The sequence below is a fragment of the Ursus americanus genome, chromosome 5, assembly GCF_024610735.1.
Source record: "Ursus americanus isolate L20-20 chromosome 5, mUrsAme1.1.p, whole genome shotgun sequence".
Classification (NCBI taxonomy): Eukaryota; Metazoa; Chordata; class Mammalia; order Carnivora; family Ursidae; genus Ursus; species Ursus americanus.
Genome location: NC_142131.1, coordinates 68,488,116 through 68,510,700, shown reverse-complemented (window position 1 = coordinate 68,510,700; position 22,585 = coordinate 68,488,116). Strand labels below are relative to the sequence as shown.

The 22,585-nt window shown below is 35.9% G+C and overlaps 1 protein-coding gene across 3 annotated transcripts in view; it reads left to right on the top strand.

The window, feature by feature from the left end:
* Nucleotides 1-22,585, top strand: part of SRFBP1 (serum response factor binding protein 1) — a 97,718-nt gene that overhangs the window by 9,262 nt on the left and 65,871 nt on the right. For all 3 annotated transcript variants that reach the window (XM_045794860.2, XM_045794858.2, XM_087862359.1), the window contains exons 2-3: nucleotides 2,394-2,482; nucleotides 3,529-3,601. In XM_045794860.2, the coding sequence (XP_045650816.2) occupies nucleotides 2,394-2,482; nucleotides 3,529-3,601 (162 nt within the window). The remainder of the gene's footprint in view (nucleotides 1-2,393; nucleotides 2,483-3,528; nucleotides 3,602-22,585) is intronic.

Below are 22,585 nucleotides of genomic sequence, written 5' to 3'. Positions count from 1 at the left end.
TAGGGAGTTCGAGCCACTCTGAAAGCTTGGCTCTGAGACAGTTGACGAGAGAGGGTACTCCTAGTGATCTTCATAGTGAGAATGTTTTGGTTTATCTCTAGGGAAAAATGAGTCAAGCACAATTAAGAATCAATAGAAACAACCATGTAGAGATTGACAATGCTGAAGTAAAGGGGTAGTCTGTGGTAAGGGTTCTAAGAAGGCAGAAAAGATGAGATCCAAAATACAACTCGAAGGTGAGTATCAGATACTGTGTAGGAGAATTTGTCAATAGATAGGACAGTAGGTGATACAAGTAAATTTGCATTCGTGGTGTTGGAAGGTGATGGTTCCCCTCTGATGTTCATTTTCTCCATAAAATTGGAAAAAAGAGAGGAAGAGGTAGGTCAGATGTTTTTAGAAAGCAGGCAAAGGTTTAAAATAGTCATTGTAGAAGGAATTGACCAAAAAAACATAGTAGGTTTGCCAAGAGTGTAGGAGCCCATTTCATGTTAGTTACAATGCATTTAATGTAGATAGAATGTCTCAAGTATTTCTGTGGTAAAGAACTCAGGATGAGGGTTGCCTGGGTGGCTTAGTTGGTTGGGTGGCTGATTTTTGGTTTCAGCTCAGGTCATGACCTCAGGATCCTGGGATCGAGCCCCTTGTCTGGCTCTGTGCTCAGCGTGGAGTCTGCTTAAGGATCCTCTCTCTCCCTTTCCTTCTGCCCATCTTTGCGTGTGCCCTTTCTCTCTCTCAAATAAATAAATGAATCTTTGAGGGGAAAAAAAACAACTCAGGATGATGTTTTCATCCAGGATTAACTAGAGGGATGCTAACAGGAAGGATAAGAGAGTTTAGGTATTGACAAATGTTGATCATGTACATAAACTGAATAAAAGGAGGAAAATTTAAAAGAATAGGACTAATCATTTAAGAGAAAGTAGAAGGGTCAGTGAGCTGTTGGTCCCAGTGAAGTCAAAGGCCGTGGTGGTGGGTGGAGTTGAACAAGGAAATAGGCATTGTGATCTCAGTGTAGAGTATTTAAATTAATGGTTATGAAAATGGAGCCCTTATGAGTGATAACAGGGCCTACAGTGTGACCTTGGACATGGGTCCTGAGACTGAATAGATTTAAGTCATGAGGAAAAGAAGTCATCAAGTGAGGATATAATAATGGATAGTTATATTACATAGACATCTACATCACCCAGAATGGTGGGAAAAGTTAGGACAGAGATAAAGTGTAAGCTGATTGCCAGTATCTTCACTGAATAAGGGGATGAAATATACTGAGGGTAAGAAACGGTGTTATAGCCAAATGCAAGAGACTGGAAGAAACAGGATGATGTCGGTGTTGCTATTTTGGCAAGGAGAATTTGAGGGATTGTATGTGCCAGGCACTCTCACAACACTTGGAAAAAAATTATCTAGGTACCACAAGGTCCCTGTCCTCTAGGAGTGCCCAGACTATAGAAAAAGATGGTCACATGAGCATTTAGGGACAGTATGGTGAGATGGATGCTACGTACAAAGTATAGTGGGAACGCGAAGGTTGGAGGGGTTATCTCCATCTGAAGAAGTCATTGGAAGACTTCCAGGGAAAGATTATATCTTACCTGAATTTTATATAGTTCTTAAAGTGGAGAAGGCGAAGAAGGATATTATAGGAGAAAGGATAAGATAGATGACTGCTAATAATGACAGGCAAAATATAAACTCAAAATGATAGCATCCTGTTGTGCTAAGTACTGTTATAACATGTAGTTCTTCATCATTAGAATATTTCCATTTCTTGGCCAGTCTTTCCATTTTTTTGTTCTTAGAGTTCAGCACTGTTGTCTAATGGGATGATTTAAAGCATCTGTCTGTGTGCATACGCATGCACCCTTGTGTTTTTCACATTTCTTTTAAAGTTACGCTTGAAATTTTTTACCAGAAACAAATGCAAGGGTTGCTGTATAAATAAGTAAAATATTATCACTTTCATACATTTGCTTTTGGTCATATAAACACTGATTCAGTAAATTAAATTCTTGCCGTTATGGGTAAAGCTCTGTTTTAAATCACAGGGGCGAAAAGATGAATGTGATGCTCTCTGATCTCGGGAACTCACCGTTTATTATGTTCCAAGCACAAAATATAAGTGCACTATCAAAATACTAATCACCGAGAATGCTGTGACTTTTTAAAAAATCATAGCTTGGTTCTCTTTAGTCCTCAGACACATTTTTAGAATGTTGATTTACTCCTTCACTGTTTATGGAAGAAGTTTGATTTCATCAGACTGTGAATATGGTTGAAAATTTGGTTAAAGTGACTAGACTTAATCTGTACTGTTAAGACTCAAAATAAAGTATGTTTCTTCTCGAATTAAGAGAGAACCTTTCTAATTTTGGTTTTATTCCTCAAAGGTTGTGAAGATGAGAAAAGAAGTGAAGAGAATCCGAGTGCTGGTTATCCGAAAACTTGTCAGGAGTGTTGGCAGACTGAAGTCAAAAAAGTTAGTCACTTGTAGTCATGGTCCTATGACTAATAAAATGTCAAAAGTTGTTTTTATTCAGTATTTACAAAATTGAGGGTGGGACCAGGAGGAATAATTAAGTATCTTACTCATACAACACTTGGTTTTATATGGAGAGAGGCTCTGAGTGGGTTACACTGTGCTGTGTCAGCATGTCCTTGCATGGTTTGGGCCACATTGACTTAAGGTACACAATGAATTCTGCTGTTTTTTCAGAGCTCTCCTTCTGGTCTTTTCAGAATGAAAGTCCTTCGGAGTTATTTATGTTTTACGTTATCGGAAGTTATTTCAAGATGTTGATGTAGTTTAATCTAATAATACCTTGAATCAGTTAAAAAGATTTTATATCAGTTTATTCCTTGAATTGCTAAGTAATTGGAAGTCTTCATTACCTTGTGCAAGTGTTTATCAAAACATTATGTTCCATCTATTTTTTAATAATATTTTGTAGTTTCCTTATCACTAGTATTAGAGTAAGCCCGTTAACAGTTTTTACACTTTCAGCATGAATATTTAGTCTTCACATGTATTTTGTTCCTGATTAATTTCTTGTTCTATCATAAATGACCTTTCTCTCTGATGTAAGCAGGTATTTCTTTTTATGTATTCCTTTAATTCCAAAGAACAAAGTTTTATTTAATAAAATTATATCTGACCTTTAATTGTAGCTTATGAAGGTTATGTTACATTAAATGCAAGGTGCCATTAAGCAGGTGATTAAAAAGTATTATTTGGCCTTCTCATTAAGGAATTAGAAGGCCAGCTGTCTCTCAATAGTAATAGTCATTAATATAATGCTAGATAACACTCACATGTCCCAAAAACTTGGGTTTGTTGATGGAATTGGTGTCTGTGTTGGGCAGTGGGGATGTTCAAGGCAGTGCAGCATGATGATGTTTGTTATTTCCACAATGTAAATATTGTTTATTTATGCTTTTCTAAAAGAAATGAAGAGCCTTTTCATTATGATTGGAGTCTAAAATACATGCTTTTCCTGGGTATATATTTTCATGTATTTTTTACAGGGGTACTGAAGATGCACTGTTAAAAAACCAGAGACGGGCACAGCGATTGCTTGAAGAAATTCATGCTATGAAGGTAAGGCCTTGTGTGGGTGTGTATATCTATGTGTGTTTCTGTGTCTCCTCTCAGCCTGCTCTGTGTGTGTGTGTGTGTGTGTGTGTGTGTGTGTGTGTGTGTTGTTAGTTATTTGAATATTATTGCCAGTTGACTAAGACTTAATTTTATGGGTCTGTTTGGGGAAGAATGTAGCACATTTAGAAAATTGTAATAGGTTTAAGCTTGCATTTTTTCCATGTTCTTTACTGAATTTGTTAAAGTCCTAGAATAATTTACATCAAAACTATGCCAAACTAAACTCATCTATGTTTAATAATGCCTTATGCCTGAGATTTTTATTTTTACTCTACTTTTACCCATAAAGTCTACATTAAGTTCGAGAATTAAAGCGTTCATGCTATTTGGTAATGCGGACGGTGATATTGGCGGCTGACATCATGCTTTGCCTATTGCCAACTCAATAAATTTTTGTGTGGTGGTGTCAGCGTTTTATTCAGCTCTGTAGTAACTTGAAATAAAATTAGTGCTGGACCAAAATGATCCGTATTTTTGTTTCTTTCAGCCAGACTCTTCAATAGCATAATTTTTAGGTCTTCTCACTGCTCTTACTTTGTGGAAACTTTCATTTACCAAATGACATACTATTAAATGTCTGGGAGACTGTTTCATTGCAGAACTTAAAAACAACATTTGGTACCAGCAATTACCTTAATTGCAGGGTCATTTTGCATGTATGTTTTAACTATTACATTTTGGTATAACTTCCAAGTTTGGAGATAGATAAAAGAGCAAGAGAATTCTCTAACAATATTTTAATTGAGTTTGATCATCAAAGCTTCTCACCATTTTTTCCTTTGGAAGGGATGATAAAGTGTTTTATAGGACAAAGTTATCACAGTTAATCTGACGAGAAATAGAGGTGGGACATGATTCTTTGTGTGAGTTATGTTTTTTGTGGAGTATTTTTATTTGTCTTATGTTACACAGGTCTGCAAAAATCACAGAATCCATTCGCTGTATCTTTCTCAAAGTTTCAGTCCCCCTTTTATCTAGTCATTCAGTCAAAATATTCTATATGTGGGTCCTTATTACTGTTTGTGTCACTATAGATCATACATGATGTAGGCTTTTTCATTCCTTTTCCCATGAAATTCCTCTGAGAAATAAAATCTTTATAGAGATTTTTGTTTTGAGTGTAGCACTAAGATAGGAAATTACGATTTATCCCTTTTTCTCTTTCACTTTCTCTTAACCAAGGTCCTTACTAAATTACATTCCTTACCTAAATTTTTCCCTATAATTTCTCCTGAATAGTCATTTTTGCAGTCCTAAATTATTCAGATGCTTTGAACTACTGCGTAACTGCTGATTTTATTTTACCCTGGAAAGGATATATTACATACAATAAGCCTATATACAGTGTGTGAAGAGTTTGAGATTAAAATATATTTGTTAATCTTCCTTTCTGTAGCTCTTGATAGTAAATTTAATTTAATTAGAAAGAAAAGTCCTGTTTGATCTACATGTGAAAGTTGTTTTCTGTTATTCTTAAGCCTCATCAGCAGCAGGAAATCAGGCTGAATGATAATTAAAGTTTATAGGTTTACAAGATTGCAGTGTTGTGATCTTATTTGTTTGTTTTCCTAGTTTACTATGATTATTTAAGACCACTGTGGGATCATTGCCTCATAGAAAATTCATAGCCTGTATTTTCCTTGCATTTGTAAAATTTATAGTGTATGGATTCAAATTCTTGGTAGTAGTGGTCTAGATTGGATACTCTGACATCAACTTCTTTCATAATGCTGTTTAAAAACTGGACTACATTTAAATGTAAAATCCAGAATAAAAAGTGTACTAGGAAGACTGTACATTTTTCTTACATTTGAAATTTTATTTCTCATTCATGATTCTTCTACAAAATTAGGCTACTTTTCTAAAAGAAGCAAATGCGTGGAGGATTTTTTTAAATTGAACAGTCATTTGTGATTTCTTAAGGAAGTGTTCATTATCTACATGGGAGTATCAAAGAAATAGTCAGAAAACAGAAAACTTACAGTCTCAATTAAATTTGGAGAAAAAGCTCTACTTATTTGTTTTTCCAGATGATTTTTTCCTGTGGCTCATATACCACTACATTTTTATAGACTTGTTCATGACATATTGTCCTATACTTGCTTTCTATGATAATAGGGTATTTTGTTGCAAGCTGACTTCCTCAAGAAGAAAACCTGAGATATTTTTAGAAATAGGAGTTTGTGTTTTCTGGCCAAGAAAAAAAAATTCACTGATCTTTATGATACTATAAAATCATAGGTTCTAATTTTATAGACTATAATGTATGAATACCAAGTCTTTGCTGCCTTTTCTAATAGTATTCCTGCTTTCAGCTTCAATGTTAGTATAAGTACTGTCTTCCAAACAGTTCTTTTTTCTTTGGAAATTAAAGTAGCTTATCAGCTTTTACAGATTCCTGTTAGTTAGCTAGAAAAGGAGATGGTAAAATTAAGACATACACTGAAGTCAATCAAAATGTTCAAGAAATTCCTTCGTAAATAGTAAAGGTTAATGACTGGCTTTTACTGAGCTTTTACTACGTGCCAGGTACTATATTGTGTGCTTTATATCCACTGTCTTATGAAGTTGGTATCATTCTGGTCCCAATCTTACAGAATATGAAATGGAGGCTTAGAGAAGACAAGCAGCTTGCCTAAGGTCAAATACCTGTTATTTAATTGTGCTGCTTCAGTCAGGCAAGAACTTCCTGAAATATATCTAGATTCTACTCTCCTCGAGATTGGATGAGAGAATCTAATAATAAACTTGATATTTGGCCTCTAGGGGACAAAGGTTTAAAGATGTGCGACATGTTTTCAGATTCTTTAATTCCTCACAACTAAGTATTTTCAGTTACCTCTCTCTGCTTAGTTTTTTTTACTTGTTCCTCGTTGAGGCTGTTCCTTTTCGGTATGTTAGATATTCCTGTACACTGAGAACGTGTGGGTTCTGTGGGACCTTGCTCTGCCTGCAACCCTTACTTCTCTATTTTAAAACTTTCTAATTTTGTTTCCTTCTTCCCTTCTTTTGATGTGCTCAGGTCTCCTACTCAAACCAACCTTTGAGCTCGCATCAGCTGTTAGGATTGCCTGCTCTCATGCCCCTTCATAGCCAGTTTCTAAGTGCTTGGCAGTAGTGGAGCACAAATAGGAAAAATGGTGTAGATTATGATAATATTTATATCCTGTCATTTGGATTTCACCCCAGCTCTGTAAATTACACAGATTCTTCTTTCATAGGACATGTTTAGAAGAGTTCTGGGCTGCAAACATCCACTGGATTATAGATTTATCATATAGTTTCATATATTAATTAACCTTTTGTGACATTTCTGATTGTATTTGCTTTTTAAAAATTTGTTGAGAAATTTCTCTGTAATTTCATATGCTTCTGGTTGTTTTCTCCAATGAATGTCATAGGGCAAAAGATGCCTTATTTTTCCTGGAAGGGTAATGTGTTAATTAGTTGTATCAAATTAACATTTAGTTCACTTATCCTACTAAAGTAATAGTATTAATTAAGTTATGATCTAAGGATCATAATTATTTCTGACAGTTTCATCTTTTGCCTGTAAGCCAATACAAAGAATCAAATCAGACACATATACAGAGATCCTGCCTACAGTCCAGCTTTACTAATAGTTTCAAGGCTATGCAGTCAGAGGCACATGAAGCAAGGAGAGAGATCTGGGATTCTGGTTGATTCCACATGTGCTTCCTTTCTACATCCTTCCTATAACTTTCTGGCCCAGAGTAAATGAAGTCTCTAAATGAGGAAGTGTAGTTATTACCTCATAGTAAAGAGCATTTAGATTTTGAGACTTCTCCATTCTGTTTCCCAGGATTGGCTGGCTTAAGTGATTTTCTTCAGTGGGCCATGCCTCATAAGTCCATAGATTTTTAGGTTTGTTGACTGTAAGCCTCCTTACAAGGGACAGCCTCCTAAGAGCATTTTTTAGGTAAGGACTTTGCTCCTAACAAAAATCATTAGTCTGTTTACCAGGAGGACCAGTTAACAGCATATTATTAACAAGTATGTTAAACTCCTTCACCTACTCTTCCTGGAGTTTCTTCCTGATAAAGAAAGTGAATGGATCCCAGGACAACTGCGTTCATTCTTCCCTGATTTGTAATAGTCTTTTGGCTTTTTTGTGTGTTTGTTTGTTTATGTTTCCCTCCAACTGTTTGGAAAATATTTCAAACCTATGGAAAAATGGTAATTGCACAATATAATAAGAATAATACTGCATTGTGTCATATCCATGGTTACCCCTTTACTAGTGATGCTGAGTTCTAGTCATTTGGTTTGGATGTCTGCCAGATTTCTCTGTTTTAAAGGCACCTTTTTCTGTTTGCAATTATTAAGTAATTTGTGAGGTAATAACTTTGAGACTTTGTGAATATCATGTAGTCTTTCATCCAGTAATAGACGTTCTGTGGCTAAATTAGTTAACAGTTTTTTATTGTTACTGTTTCTCTGCTGGGATTTTTTCGTTTCTCTGATAAGGTCATAACTCATTAAGGGGAGTTTTTACAGATATATACGTGTATGAATCATTGAGGATATTGATAATAGCCATTTTTGCCTATGGAGAATGAGAAGGCATCTCTGTTTCTTGTTTTTTCCTGTGCTGTGTCCTTTTGGATTTTACCCTGGACATTATGGAAGTTAACAGAGATTCTGAGTTTGATTATTTTTCTACAAAGAGTGGTTGTTTTAGCAGTTAACGTTTTGGGTTAGGTTTTACCCGCAAACTTTGCTTTGCAGACGGCAGCTCCAGCCTCAGTTCACATCTTTTCTGTTTCATGGACCTGCTTTGAATCAGTTCTTTGCATGAGTGGTTCAGGTTTAAGAGTCTCTTAGGTGGTTCTTTCCCTTCTGGGTTTCCCCTGCTCTCTCAGTACTAGTGTCTAATGGCTGTACTCTCCACACTGACTTCTGCCACTGCTCTTGACCATGTGGACTGCAGTTTTCCTTAGGCTCCACTCTGAAGAGATGATACTTACTTGTATAGTTCCCCATCTTTACGTACGGATTAGTCAGCTTAGACTCACTATCAGAGTCTTTCTGCTTCCATTTACTCTCCATCTCCTTCAGTCAGGGCTTTTTCTAGTATGTCCAGGTTTTATGGTTGTTGCTGGGGGAAGTGAGGGACAATGGGATTAATTGTATGATCTGTTAGTATCTTAGTCTCCTACCCAGAAAAGAAAGTGTTCAAAGTTAGAAGTAACTGTAAGTAGCAAGGAAAGAGGCCTGACCACTCCAAGACGCTGTAGATTTAGATCTTAGAGAGATGAGGAAGAGTAAGTCAAAGAGACTGAAAAAGTATAGCGAGGGGAGGAGAAAGAGCCAAGAAAGTGTAGCATCTAGGAAACCAAGAGAATGTTTCAAGAAGGGAGCGATGAACTAGGTGGTTTTGGTGGCGGTAGTGTCTTCGAAGTTAGCAGTATTATTTTCAATGTGCAAACCTCTTTATTTGATCATAATTATTGATGGGTTTCTGAAGTTGTATTTCCTCCGTGGCCTAGCCTACTTTGCAGAACTGTGCTGATAGAACCAAAATGGTTTTTGTTCTTACTCGTGATCCTGAGCATTCCTTCCCTCCTCCCCATCCCCGTCCTGTTTCTTATCTGTAAGAAGATGTCTGACAAATGCTTAAGGCTGAATTTGTTTCAAAGTCCTGTTTTCTTTCTTCATCTCTGAAACCTGGAAGCTGCAGACAGTAGTCCAAGTACAGAAGAAGTGTAATATTTCTCTTTCTCATTTACTTCCCAAATTCCTTGAACATATGTGTGTTGTGATCTTTCATAGCTACAGGTTTTGCAACAATCCATACTGTGACTTATAAGTCCCTTTCATAAACCTGTACTCTTTATTTAGATTATTTTTCTCTAGTGCATTCAAGAAATCAAGTAATAAATAATTTCTTGAAACCTTTAGGTTAACTTCAAAGATCCCCAGTAAAAACTCAGGATGGTATTTTTACTAAGAGGGAGACAAGTAAGGTACTTCTCCAGAAGAGTGGCGGCATCTAGGCACCAGGAGAGTGGTGCGACCTGCGTGATTATTGAATTTTTCTCCTTTATTTCTACTTGTCCCATTACATTTTCTCTTCTCTTTTCTCTCCCTGTTTGCTTTTCTCTTACTGCAGTTACTGGTAATATCTATTCTGGTGGACACTTTATTAAATAGCTCATATAATAGGTGAAGGGATAGACTGAGGAATGTAAAAATCAGTGGCTCTTGGACTAAGGTGAATCTGAAAAAATATCTCTTGTTGGAGAGGACATTACTACACGACAGGCAGTCTTATTCACTGTTGGTGAGCATAAAAGGTCATGTGCCCTTTTGACACAGACACTTGGCAAAGCGTCTACTCTGTCTGTGCCCTTTTGCCACAGACACTTGGCAAAGCATCTAATGTGTTTAATTTATCTTTTAATTACAAAGCCGCAGCTGACATATTTTTATATATTATCATACTACTACTTACACTCCTGAAATACTTACTTTACCAAAATGGCAATTACTTATTTATTTTGTATTTTTGGTAGAGTAAGGCCTTTCTAGACATTTACCCTTTTAGCATCTAACATTTTATGATGGTAATAATTGTTTTCAATATGATCTTCCTTGTATTTTGGTATTTAAAAAGTAGCATATGGTGAAACTCTCTAAGGTTTATTTTAAGTCTTTGTTTCTTCAGAAACTAACCCTAGGCTTGTTCTTACTGGTCTTGGGGGCAGGGGTGGAGGTTGATTTTTCTTTTCCCCTTCTATTCAGGGCCAATCCCTCTTAATTTGCCATGTCCCTTTCTTTTGCTCCTTTTATTACTTATGCCTTATTTCACTGATGGCTTCAGACTCTTCCTTAATGTGGTTGTTCCTCAGCTAATATGCTTGTTTAGTTTGTGCCTGAACACCTATCATCCTCCTCTAACTGCCTCTCACTGTCTTCTTTTCCTTAGTAGAATAGCTTCTTTGTTCCTAATAGTATAGCCACTGTGATCTTGACCTCCTCACCTCCCGTTCCCCTAGCACCCAGTGAATTTAGCTCCTCCCTGCCTGTTGATCAGTATCCTTAAATAGGGTTGACTCTGACCCATACGGTGGTGTTCCCCTTCATTTTCTTTCTTTCTCACACTAAACTCTCTGGCCTGGCCACTTGCAAGTTTAACTACCATCACTATTCTGGACACTATAATCTTTCTCTGAGGCAAATCTTTCCTGTAAGACGTGCACTCTTATATTTAGCTCCACTTCGGTGTTTGCACATGCACCTGAAACTGAACATTTTACACAACTCACTGAGCTAAGCTACAGAGGCCTTTTGTTAGGACAGTGGGGTTTAAGTCTAAGGGCTGGAACTCAGTTTAACCTTGCTGGGGTCTATAGTCGGGATCTAGAGAGCTCTCAGAAACTTAGCTGGTTCATGTATATGTTTCCTTCTTGCCCCTTTTCCCCTTCATTATGTGCTCATCTCTGCTTTTCCTCAGTTTCCACCCCAACCCCTCTTCTCCCTCTCTTTCTCGCCAACTCTCCAGACAGCTTTCACTCCCTAGGTGTGTCCAGGCCACCTTACAGTGGCAGCCTCGACTCCAGAATCCTCACACCTTCTGTTCAAAGGAAGAACCTATGCTGGCTGAAGTCTTCAGCCCGTCCTGGGTTAGCTGTCCATCACTGGTCTGCCACCTGGGGTGCTGGGTGTGTTGTACAATACAGAAGAAACAGTGAATGAGTAGATATTCTGAAAGGTTTTAGTGCCTGAATATTGGCCCTAACATTTTATAACTCACCACAACTCTCTTTTTCAGATGTTCTTTTTTTCTCTTCCTGATGTTGGTTTTCACACTATTCATCCAGTTTCCTAAGCCAGAAATCTAGGAATCTCTTTGTATTCCCTTCTTCCTTAGCTACCTGACGGAGTGAATTTTAAGCAAATTTTTTTTTTTTACTTTTATTGGCCTTATTTAGAATGTCAAGGTTGCTCTGCATCTCCGTAGATAAGTAGAATCCTGACCCGTTACTGACTGCGAAGAGTCTAAAACCAGTCATTGTTTCTAACGTTAATTGTCAGCAATGGAAGATGAATAGACTGTTCATTTCACACTCACCTTAGCCATTGCTCTTAGACCATTTGCCTTCTAATTTAGTTTTTTTTACAGGCAGAACTCTTACTGCTTCTAAAGCACAGTAGGATGCCTTGATTTAATAGCTTTCTGTATTCAATTGTGACATTTGAAATGATAAACAGGAAGTCCTAGCGGTATTTTAAAAAAAGATCAGTATATACTGCTCTCCTCACACTCATGAAACAGCGTTTAGAAACAGATCATCACATTGGAATTTGGGTTTGCTTCCTGGCATGTGGTTTCTGCGGCTTTAAGCCAGCATTTTGAATAAGTCATATTCCTGAAGCCCTTAACAGTATTACATTATTAAGCTGTGTTGATATGAAAATAGTATATCAAGTCTCTGGTAGCCTTAAAATACTTTTATCTTTTAAGTAAGAGCATTTGTGGCACATAAAAGTGGTCCCCATCCTCGCTTTGAACCTGCTTGCTTCTATGTGAAAACAAAGGATAAGTTAGAGGTCCTTGTTGGCACAAGTGATGAAGATGTGATTAGCATTTACTGAGTCATTACACACACCTAATTTTAAAATAAAAAACTGACTTTGGAATTGCTTCAGTCAAGATCACCCTAGTTCAAAGAGAAGTGAGTGTGTAAACAGGATTGAGGGTTAGGAAGTAAAAAAGGAGTATCACATGACCCTTTAAAAAATATTTTTAATTTCTTTTTGTATTGTTTTTATTTAATTTTTTAAGTTTTGTAATTCTGGAAATTTGAACTTAAACCTTGGCAGAACATTCCTGCTAACTGTGAAAGTACCCAAAGCCCTTTTCAACTATTAATTTTAAAAATTTGGACAACCAATACCACTATCATAATTCCAGTGCAAAATAATGTGGTGTTTGAGAAAAGAGGCAAATATTACAACATACTTTGTTGGAAATCCACAATGGGAGAGAACAGGCCCTGGGGAAAAGCAGCAATAATAACAGTAAATAACTGGTCTTGCAAAATAGGATTTTCTTTTTTATTTAACTGGATGTCACCTGAATTTTGGTTAAATGGAGACAAATTACATTGAAACATTCACACTCATTAACTTGAACACATGTCCTACATTGTTAGATTCTTATTGTAACGGAAACCGTGTATGCTTTCTGTTCTTTCCTGTATGTTGGAATAACTAGTATTAGTGTTTAGGCTACTCAAAGAATTGTTATTTCGTGATAACAGATCTTACCGATTTCTCTTAAGACTCAGTATATTAAAATAGAAATTGTGGATTTTGGTTTAGTTAACAATAAAAATTATTCTTCTGTTCATCACAATCGAAGATAGCATTCCAGTTCATCAGTGATGATTTATCTTCTTAAAATCCATAAACTTTTCAACCAGAAAATAAAAACAAAAAGTACAAATGAAAAAAAAATATTAGGAATTTCCAGAACAGCTATTATAAATTCTCTATTATGTGCTCAGGTTAGTTAAATACATTTTAATTTAGAACCTACTGCTATGTATATAGATGAATAGATTTCTTTTGTCAGGGAACATACTCTTCTGTGGGAAACAAGCAACAAGCCTATGAATCTGATTAGGATACGTACTCTACCAGTATTATAACCACAGAGTGGTAGAAACCCAGAAAGGGATCAGTTAATTTTATTACTTACAGGACTTAGGGAAGACCTTAGTGAATGGGGGATACTGAGTTGCAGCTCTTAGAATAGATATGATTCTGCTTTGGAAAAAGCAGCCTCCATAAAGAGAGCACACCAAGAACAAAGCATATAGGTCTGAAAGTACGCGGTATGATTGGGTAGGAGTGCTCAGTTCTCTTTTTCTTGTATGGTATTTAGCACATTGAACTGTGATTCTTTCTTTGTATGTCACCTTTTTGAGAATAGGCTATTACCCAGTGCTAGTGCACTAACTGGCAAAAAGCAGACATTCAGCAGGTATTTCCTCGATGAATTCATATCCTGGATGGAATGTGGTATGAATGGAATCACAAACGGTTGATGATAATGACCACAATGGTAAATGAAATCAAGCTGAAAGCCTTTGAGGAAATGTGGATTGTCAAAGGTTTTTGAGTAATCATATTTGTTTTCTGGCAAGATAAATCTGAAGGACTATGAAAGATTGATTTAGAGGGAAAAGAGATTGGAGGCAAGATAACTAGATAGGAAGCAATTACTGACTTAGTTTTTTCATGCATGTTTATTAAACCTGTCTCTATGGAAGGTTGTATGCCAGAGGATTTGTTGTTCCTGCTCTGCAAAAATCTAACACTATCAGAGAAAGAAGCTGGTACACACAGTTTTAAAAACAGGGTTACAATAGGTGCTTTGAAGATTTTAAAGAGCAAAAATTGCTTTTAGCTAGTAATCAAGAAAGGTTTCCTGGGAAGGGTGACCAGTTATTTTAAAAAAAAAGAAATATTATTATTTACCAAATTGAGTATTTCCTTGTTTTTCTTTAATTGTATTCCAGTTAGATAGCAGGATACAATGCAGCGACTTCACATCCCAGACTTACATTATTATTTCTAGCACAAGGAAATTCAACTTCGTATGTTAGAACGCTGCTGCTCATAAACAACTTAGTAATAATCTTAGTTGGTGGTTGTTGAGCGCCTCCTCTGTGCTGGGCGCTTTGCTGCAGCCTACACGTACTCGTCCTAATCTGCATAGGAGCTCTCCAAGGTTCCTCTTTGGCTCCGTGTTACTGACTTGGAAAACGGGGGGCTTAAGGGGATAATTGCTTAAAGTCACACGCGCTTGATAGATAAAACCAGAATTCAGTGCAAATCTGTCAGAATCTGTGGTCCATGTTCTTTACTAACCTTAATCTCTTTAAGTATTAAATATATAATTATATCAAGGATAACTAGGTATTATAAAGAAATGTGTTTTTGCATTAAAATTTTAATGATCACTATTAATAGAAAAGCAAAAACGATGAAATAATATATCATCATTGATTCTTGGGAAAAAAAATGCAATCTATTCAAAATTTGACATAATTAGGGTAGTTGGGCCTTTCTAAAAGGTAGAGTGCTTTATTATCTATAGAAGATTTTGTGTGTGATTTTAGCATTTAGAAATATTATCTGGAAACTAAATACCAAAATAATTGCCTTGGAACCATGAATTAGTAGCAGTGATTAGGTTTCAAAAAATTTTCATTTCTTGCCAAATTTGGTATTATATTTAAAACACATTTGAATGTAATATGATTCTAATATTAATTGAAGTAGTCTTTTTAAACCATTAACACATGGAGGTATTATCAAGAAATGAGTATGGATTTTATTTTCATATGCCCCTAGAAAAGATTACAGAAACTTGAAGATTCTAGAGAAAATACTTGAAGGAATAACAAACAGTTTGACTTCCTTGGGACTTTGGAAGATTTTCCTTTATTTTTTTTAGTTAAAGACCACTCTCAGCACATTCCTATATTCCTGTTAGCACATCTCTGTATCTTAGTCATAATTCCAAAATTATAGGAAAAAACTGGCTCAGTCACCTAGTGTAATTTCCCTAAGGCATTTCGATGAATTCCCAAGTTGATTCACTGTGAGGGGGGAAAATGTGCTATAGGCTTAGGTAATTGTCCATTAAGTTTGAGGTTTTGTTTCTGGTTGTGGTTGGATAGGGGAAACTAGCAAATATATGTCGATGAAATATTTTAGGAGTAAAAATGCAAATATAGCATATTCAGACCAACTGTAATTTTGTTCTCTTTTTATTTGATGTAGTCAGTAATAAACGTAATATCTCTATGCCTGTCACCTTCACTAATTATTTTTGTTCTTAACATGTTATCCTGAAAAAACGTAAAAATTAAGCGGTTTTAAGCATTTCATTTACTCCTTATAAATTGGTCACAATGTATGTTCTTTTAAACAAATGTTTAAATTTTATGTCAGATAACAGTATACTATTCTCCCCAAGGCCAGCCATTTTTTTAGAAGAGAGTCTTTAGAATGAAGAAGTCTGTCTCCTCTGACTTACTAGAATGCAAAACAGCTCTCAGAATCTTCAGGTTGAGGTAAATGCTGGAACTTCTCTCTGCCTACCTCTTTAGACATGATAGAAGTGAATAATTTTGTGTGCCAGGAACAGTGTAGATTTTTTTTTAAAATTGGTCCTGAAAAAATGTAATCCAGTTTAGTCATTTGGGTTTTAAGCAAGCAGTTTTGTCTTATTTTCTGGAAAGTATTTCTACTGTGAGAGGTAGGGCTATATAATGACATGATGGTTTTAGAGCTTCATTTGGCTAAATTATTTGAAATCTCCTGTGAGGTAAAATGCAAACTTAGAAATACTGCATTACGCAAGTTGTTTTCAGTGTTTGCCCACTGAGATTGTAATCATTTTCATATCAGTAATTATTCTCATATCTTGATGAAAATAATTTATAGTAGAAAGATGTGCACAGTTTAGTTTTTAGAATATGAAGATGTAATTTTAAACATGAAAGTCAGCTTGGAACTGAAGTGAGACAGTACTATTTGTAGACATTTAGTAATTCTCTAACTGGCTGCCAGCAAAAACCTGACACTAGTAAAATTTCCTAGTAGTAAAACTACTTTGTTTTATTGTATCATTCTGCTCAAGAACCTAAATTAGCTTCCTATTGTCTCCCACACCCGGTCTGATTCCTCATGGGTCTTAAAAACTTTTTTGTCACTTGGCCTCTCTCATACTGAGCAGCTTTCTCTTTCATCCCTATTTCTGTCTGCATACGACAGGCAGCATTATATTTCCTGGGTGAACTTCATGGATTCCTGTTTTTATGATCCTCTGGATCTATCTGATTAGGCAGCAGTCACTGCCACTTCATGTATACTCTTAGAAAACTAGAGTGAATCCTTGTCATAGCCTTCATGAACCTCTAAAACAGTGGTTTTGGTGGGGGAGGCAGGGGGTAAATGCCTGAAGCGTCATGCCTGGGGACATAGATCATAATGGATGGGAGGTATGTGCGATTTGAAAAATGTCCCACGGTAATTTGTGTCTTTTTATTGTTCCCACCATTGAGAAGTGCCGCACTAAACAGAAGTTGCCCTGCTTACTTCATCTTCAAATATTTAAGTACTTAGCTAATGAGTTTTTAACAGTCTGTTGCTTTGTATCTTCCGTTATGTTATTAGGAGGATTATTTTGAAAATTAAACTCAACTCTTTTTGGTTTCTTTTATTTTTTTAATTGGAGTATAGTTGACGTACAACATTTTATTAGTTTCAGGTATACAACAGAGAGATTCAACATTTGTACACATTATGACATGATCACCATGGTAAATCTAGTTACCATCTCTCATCATACAAAATTAGGACAAGTTTATTGGCTGTATTTCCTATGTTATACTTCCGTTCCCTGTGACTTCTTTATTGTATAACTGGAAATTTATACCTCTTAGTACCTCGACTACCCTCCTTCCCTCTGACAATGAGCAGCTTATTCTCTGTATTTATGATACTGTTTCTGCTTAGTTTGTTCATTTACTTCGTTTTTAAAATTCCATATATAAGTGAAGTCATATGGTATTTTCTTTCTCTGTGTGACCTATATCACTTAGCTTAATACCCTGTAGGTCCATCCATGTTGTCACAAATGGCAATATCTCATCCTTTTTTATGGCTGAGTAATGTGTGTGTGTGTGTGTGTGTGTGTGTGTGCGCGCGCGCCCACATCTCCTTTATCCGTTCATCTGTCAGTGGACACCTAGGATGTTTGGTCTTGGTTATTGTAAATAATGTTGTGATGAACATAGGGTGCATGTGACTTTTCAAATTAGTGTTTTCATTTTCTGAGCATAAATACCTAGATGTGGAATTGCTGGATTATATGGTAGTTCTGTTTTTAATTTTTGAGGAACATCCATACTTTTTTTCACAGTGGCTGCACCAGTTTATATTTTCACCAAGAGTGCACGAGGGTTCCCTTTTCTCCACATCCTTATCAACACTCCTTATTTTTTGTTATTTTAATAACAGCTAGTCTGACAGGTATGGGGTGATATCTCATGGTGGTTTGATTGTCATTTCCCTAATGGTTAATGATTTTGAGCATCTTTTTATGTACCTGTTGGCCATTTGTCTTCTTTGGGGAAAAAAAATGTCTTCAGTCTATTCAGGTCTTCTACCTGTTCTTTAATCGGATTCTTTTTTTGGGGGGGTGGGTAATGAGTTTTAGGAGTTCTTTATATGTTTTAGGTATTAAACCCTTATCAGATATATCATTTGTGAGTATCTTCTCCCATTTGTAGGTTGCCATTTTATTTTGTTAGTGATTTCCCTTGCTGAGCAAAAGCTTTTTAGTTTGCTATAGTCCCATTTCTTTATTTTTGCTTTGTTTTTCTTGCCTATAGGCAGATCCAAAAAAATATTGCTAAGACCAGTGTTAAAGAGCTTACTGCCCACATGTTTTATTCTAAGAGTCTTAAGGTTTTAGGTCTTACATTTAGGGCTTGAATGCATTTTGAGGTTTGGTTTTGTTAGGGTGTAGGGTGTAGGTCCAGTTTTCCCAGCATCATTTATGGAAGACGCTGTCTCTTGCCCATTGTATATTCTTACCTCCTTTGTTGTAGATTAATTGACCATACAAGCATGGGTTTATTTCTGGGCTCTGCTCTGTTTCCATTGATCCACATATCTATTTCTGTGACAAGACCATACTGTTTTGATTACTATAGCTTTGCAGTATTGTTTGAAATCTGGGAGTGTGATACCTCCTGCTTTTTGTTTTTACTCAAGATTGCTTTGGCTATTTGGGGTCTTCTGTGGTTCCATACAAATTTTAGGATGATTCGTTCTAGTTCTGTGAAACATGCTCTCCGTATTTGGATAAGGATTACAGTGAATCTTGGATTGTTTTGGGTAGTGTAGATGTTTTAACAGTATTCTTCCAATCCATGATCATGCAATAACTTTCCTTTTATTTGTGCCATCTTCCATTTTTTTCATCAGCGTCATTGTTTTTAGAGAAGGTCTTTCACTTCCTTGGTTAAATTTCTTCTTATTTTATTCTTTTTGGTGCAATTGCAAGTGGGATTGTTTTCTTAATTTTTCTTTCTGATAGTTGTTAACGTGTAGAAATGCAGCAGATTTTTTTTATAGGCATACCTTGTTTTATTGTGCTTCTCTTTATTGCATTCACAGATACTGCATTTTTTATAAATTGAAGGTTTGTGGTAAACCTGTGTTGAGCAAGCCTATTGGCACCACTTTCCAGTAGCATTTTCTCACTTCATGTCTCTATGCCACATGTTGATAATTCTTATAAGATTTCAGACTTTTTCATTATTGTATTTGTTATGGTGATCTGTGTTCAGTGAATATGACTTGCTGAAAGCTTAGATAATGGTTAGCATTTTTTAGCAATGACTTCTCTAAATTAAGCTATGTACATTGTTTTTTAGACATAGTTCTGTTGCACATTTAGTAGATCACAGTATAGTATAAACATAACTTTTGTATGTGGTGGAAAACTAAAATATTTGACTCCGTTTACTGTGATATTCATTTTATATCAGTAGTCTGGAACCAAACCCACAATATCCCCGAGGTATGCCTATATTGATTTTGTATCCTGCAACTTTACTGACTTCATTGGTATCAGTATTTATATCAGATTTTAAAACAACAGCTGTAAGAAGAGAAAAAAGGTATTACATAATGGTAAAGGGGTTAACCCAACAAGAGGGTGGAACACTTGTAAATATGTATGCACTCAACATAGCACCTAAATATATAAAACAAATATTAACTCACACAAACAGAAAAATTGACAATAATATGATAATAGTAGGGGACTTTAATACCGCACTTACATCAATGGATAGATCATCCACACAGAAAATTAATAAGGAAACATTGGCCTAGAATGACACATTAGAGCAGATGGACTTAATAGATAAATCAGAACATTCTATCCAAAACAGCAGAGTTCACATTCTTCTAAAGTGCACATGGAACATTCTCCAGGACAGATTGTATGTTAGGCCACAAACAAGTCCCAATTAATTTAAGAGAATGAAATCATATCAAGCATCTTTTTCAACTACAGTGCTGTGAAACTACAAATAACTACAAGAAGAAAACCGAAAAAAACCACAAATATATGGAGACTAGACAACATGCTATTAAACAACCAGTGGGTCAAGCAAAAAATCAAAGAGGAAATCAAAAAAATACCTTCAGACAAATGAAGATGGAAACACAATGCTCCAAAATCTGTAGGATGCAAGGAAAGCAGTTTTAAGGAGGAAGTTTAAGCAGTACAGGCCTACCTCAAGAAACAAGGAAAACCTCGGAAAAACTAACCTTACATCGAAAGTACCTAGAAAAAGAACAAAGCCTAGAGTTAATAGAAGGAAGGAAATAATAAGCATCAGAATGGAAATAAACAAAACAGAGACACGGTAGAAAAGGTTAATGAAACTGAGAGGTTGTTCTTTGAAAAGATAAATAAAATGGATAAAATACAAAGATCATAAGACTACTGTGAACAATTCTTTGCGAACAAATTGGACAACCTGTAGGAAGTGGGTAAATTCCTAGAAACACAATCTTCCAAGACTGAGTCAGGAAGAAATAGAATATCTGAACAGACTAATTGCTCATAATGAAACTGAATCAGTAATCAGAAAATCCCAACAAACAAAAGTCCAGGACCAGATGGCTTCACAGGTGAGTTCTACACATTTAAAGAAGAGTTAAGGGATGACTGGGTGGCTCAGTTGGTTAAGCATCTGCCTTCGCTCAGGTCATGATCTCAGGGTTCTGGGATCAAGCCCCGCATCAGGCTCCCTGCTCAGCAGAGAGTGTGCTTCTCCGTCTCTGTCTCTGAGCTTTGTGCTTGTGCTCTCTCTCTCTGTCTCAAAGAAATTAATTAATTAACTAATTAATTAATTAATAAGAGTTAATTCCTGTCCTCCTCAAACCATTCTAAAAAATTGAAGAGAAGGGAACTCTTCCACAGTCATTCTATAAGACCAACATTACTCCGATGCCTAAAACAAAAAGACACTATAAAAAAAATGTATAGGCCAATATCCTGATGAAAAAATCCTCAATTCAAAACATTAAGGAACTGAATTCAACAGTACAGTGAAAGGATTCTACATCATGGTCAAGTGGGATTTATTCAAGGGATGAAAGGATGGCTCAATATCCACAAATCATTCAACAGGATATACCACATAAATAAAATGAAGAATAAAAATCATATGATCATCTCAAGAGATGCACAAGAAGCATTTGACAAATTTCAGGATCCACTTTTGATAAAAACTCTCAATGAAGTGGGTAAAGAGGGAAACGTACCTCAGCATAATCAAGGCCATATATGACAAGTCCACAGCTCACAGCATCATCAGTGGTGAAAATTTGAAACATTTCCCTCTAAGATCAAGAACAAGACAAGGATGCCCACTCTCACCACTTTTATTCAACATGGTGCTAGAAGTCCTAGCCATGACAGACAAGAGAAAGGAAAGAAAGGCGTCCAAATTGAAAAGGAAGAAATAAAACTGTCACTGTTTGTTATTGCCATGATACTGTATGTAGCAAACCCTTCAGTCTCCAGTCTGTGTTTTAAAGTCTGTTTTATCTGATATAAGTTTTGCTACCCCAGCTTGCTTTTTGTTTCTGTTCGTATTGATTATCTGTTTCCATCCCTCCACTCCATCTGTATGTGTCTTTAGGTCTGAGATGAGTCTCTCCTATGCAGCTTATTGGTGGGTCTTTTTTTTTTAATCCGTTCATTCATCCTTTATCTGTTCATTGGTGCATTTAGTCTGTTTACATTTAAAATAATTATTGGTAGATATGTACTGTCAGTAATTTTTTATTTGGTTATTTGTCTTTTTTCACAGTGCCTGGTGTTCTGCACAATAGAAAGCTCTCAGTAACATGTTTTAAATATTAATATGCACATCTATTATAAATAGGTTTTTGAACAGTTTATATAGTAAAGAAACATTAAATTTTTCTAATCAGATTGAAGATCAATCTTTGTTGTAGTTGCTAGTGAATTTTTTAGTTTCCTTTTTTTTTATCCTTCGTCTAATGATAATGCTTGAGACTTTGTTGTTCATTTTTCATTTCAGGTTTAAGAATTTGAATTTCAAAATGAGTTCAGTGTGTTGATAACTTTTAAGATGTAGAAGAGTGTAATTAAAAAAGCAAAAAAGAATAAAGCTACTTGTGTCATTTCCTGAAAGGTTTACAAGTCAGGTTGATAAACCTTTTTTGTACTTTTGTCTAATTTTGTGGTTTTTAGTCTGTTTCTTCATCTTAAAACTGGAAATATTTCCTGTTTGACGTCTTTGCGGTGGGGGTTAAATCTGTAATGGATTCCTGAACCTATGGGTAGGATAATGGTAGTCCAAAGGAGGGAACCAAATTCAACAGACAGTACAGGAGAGAAAGCAGCATGGGGATAGGAACATAACAGAAGCATGACGAAGAGGCCCATGGTGTCAGACGACTCTGAGCTGTCTCCTCTGAGCAGCGGAGGCTGGAGATGCCATTAATTGCAATAGGGAACACAGGAATAGGTAAGGAAGACAGAGATTTTATTTGGAAAAAAATCCCTTGGCAGTATGATGACAGAGTATACCTTATTGAAGTTCCATCTGGTAGAACTGTATTTAGGAAACAGTAGAACAATATTTAGGAACAAAGTTTTTTGTTGTCACTGAAGGGTAACCATAATGAGATTTCCATCTGTGGAAAAGCATGAAGATTTGGATGTTAGTAGTTCTCTCACGAGTTATTTCAGATTCTGTATTTCAGAGAAATGCATTTCTTGCCTCATTTACAAATAGACAAGAAAAAAAATCTCTTAAGAATTCA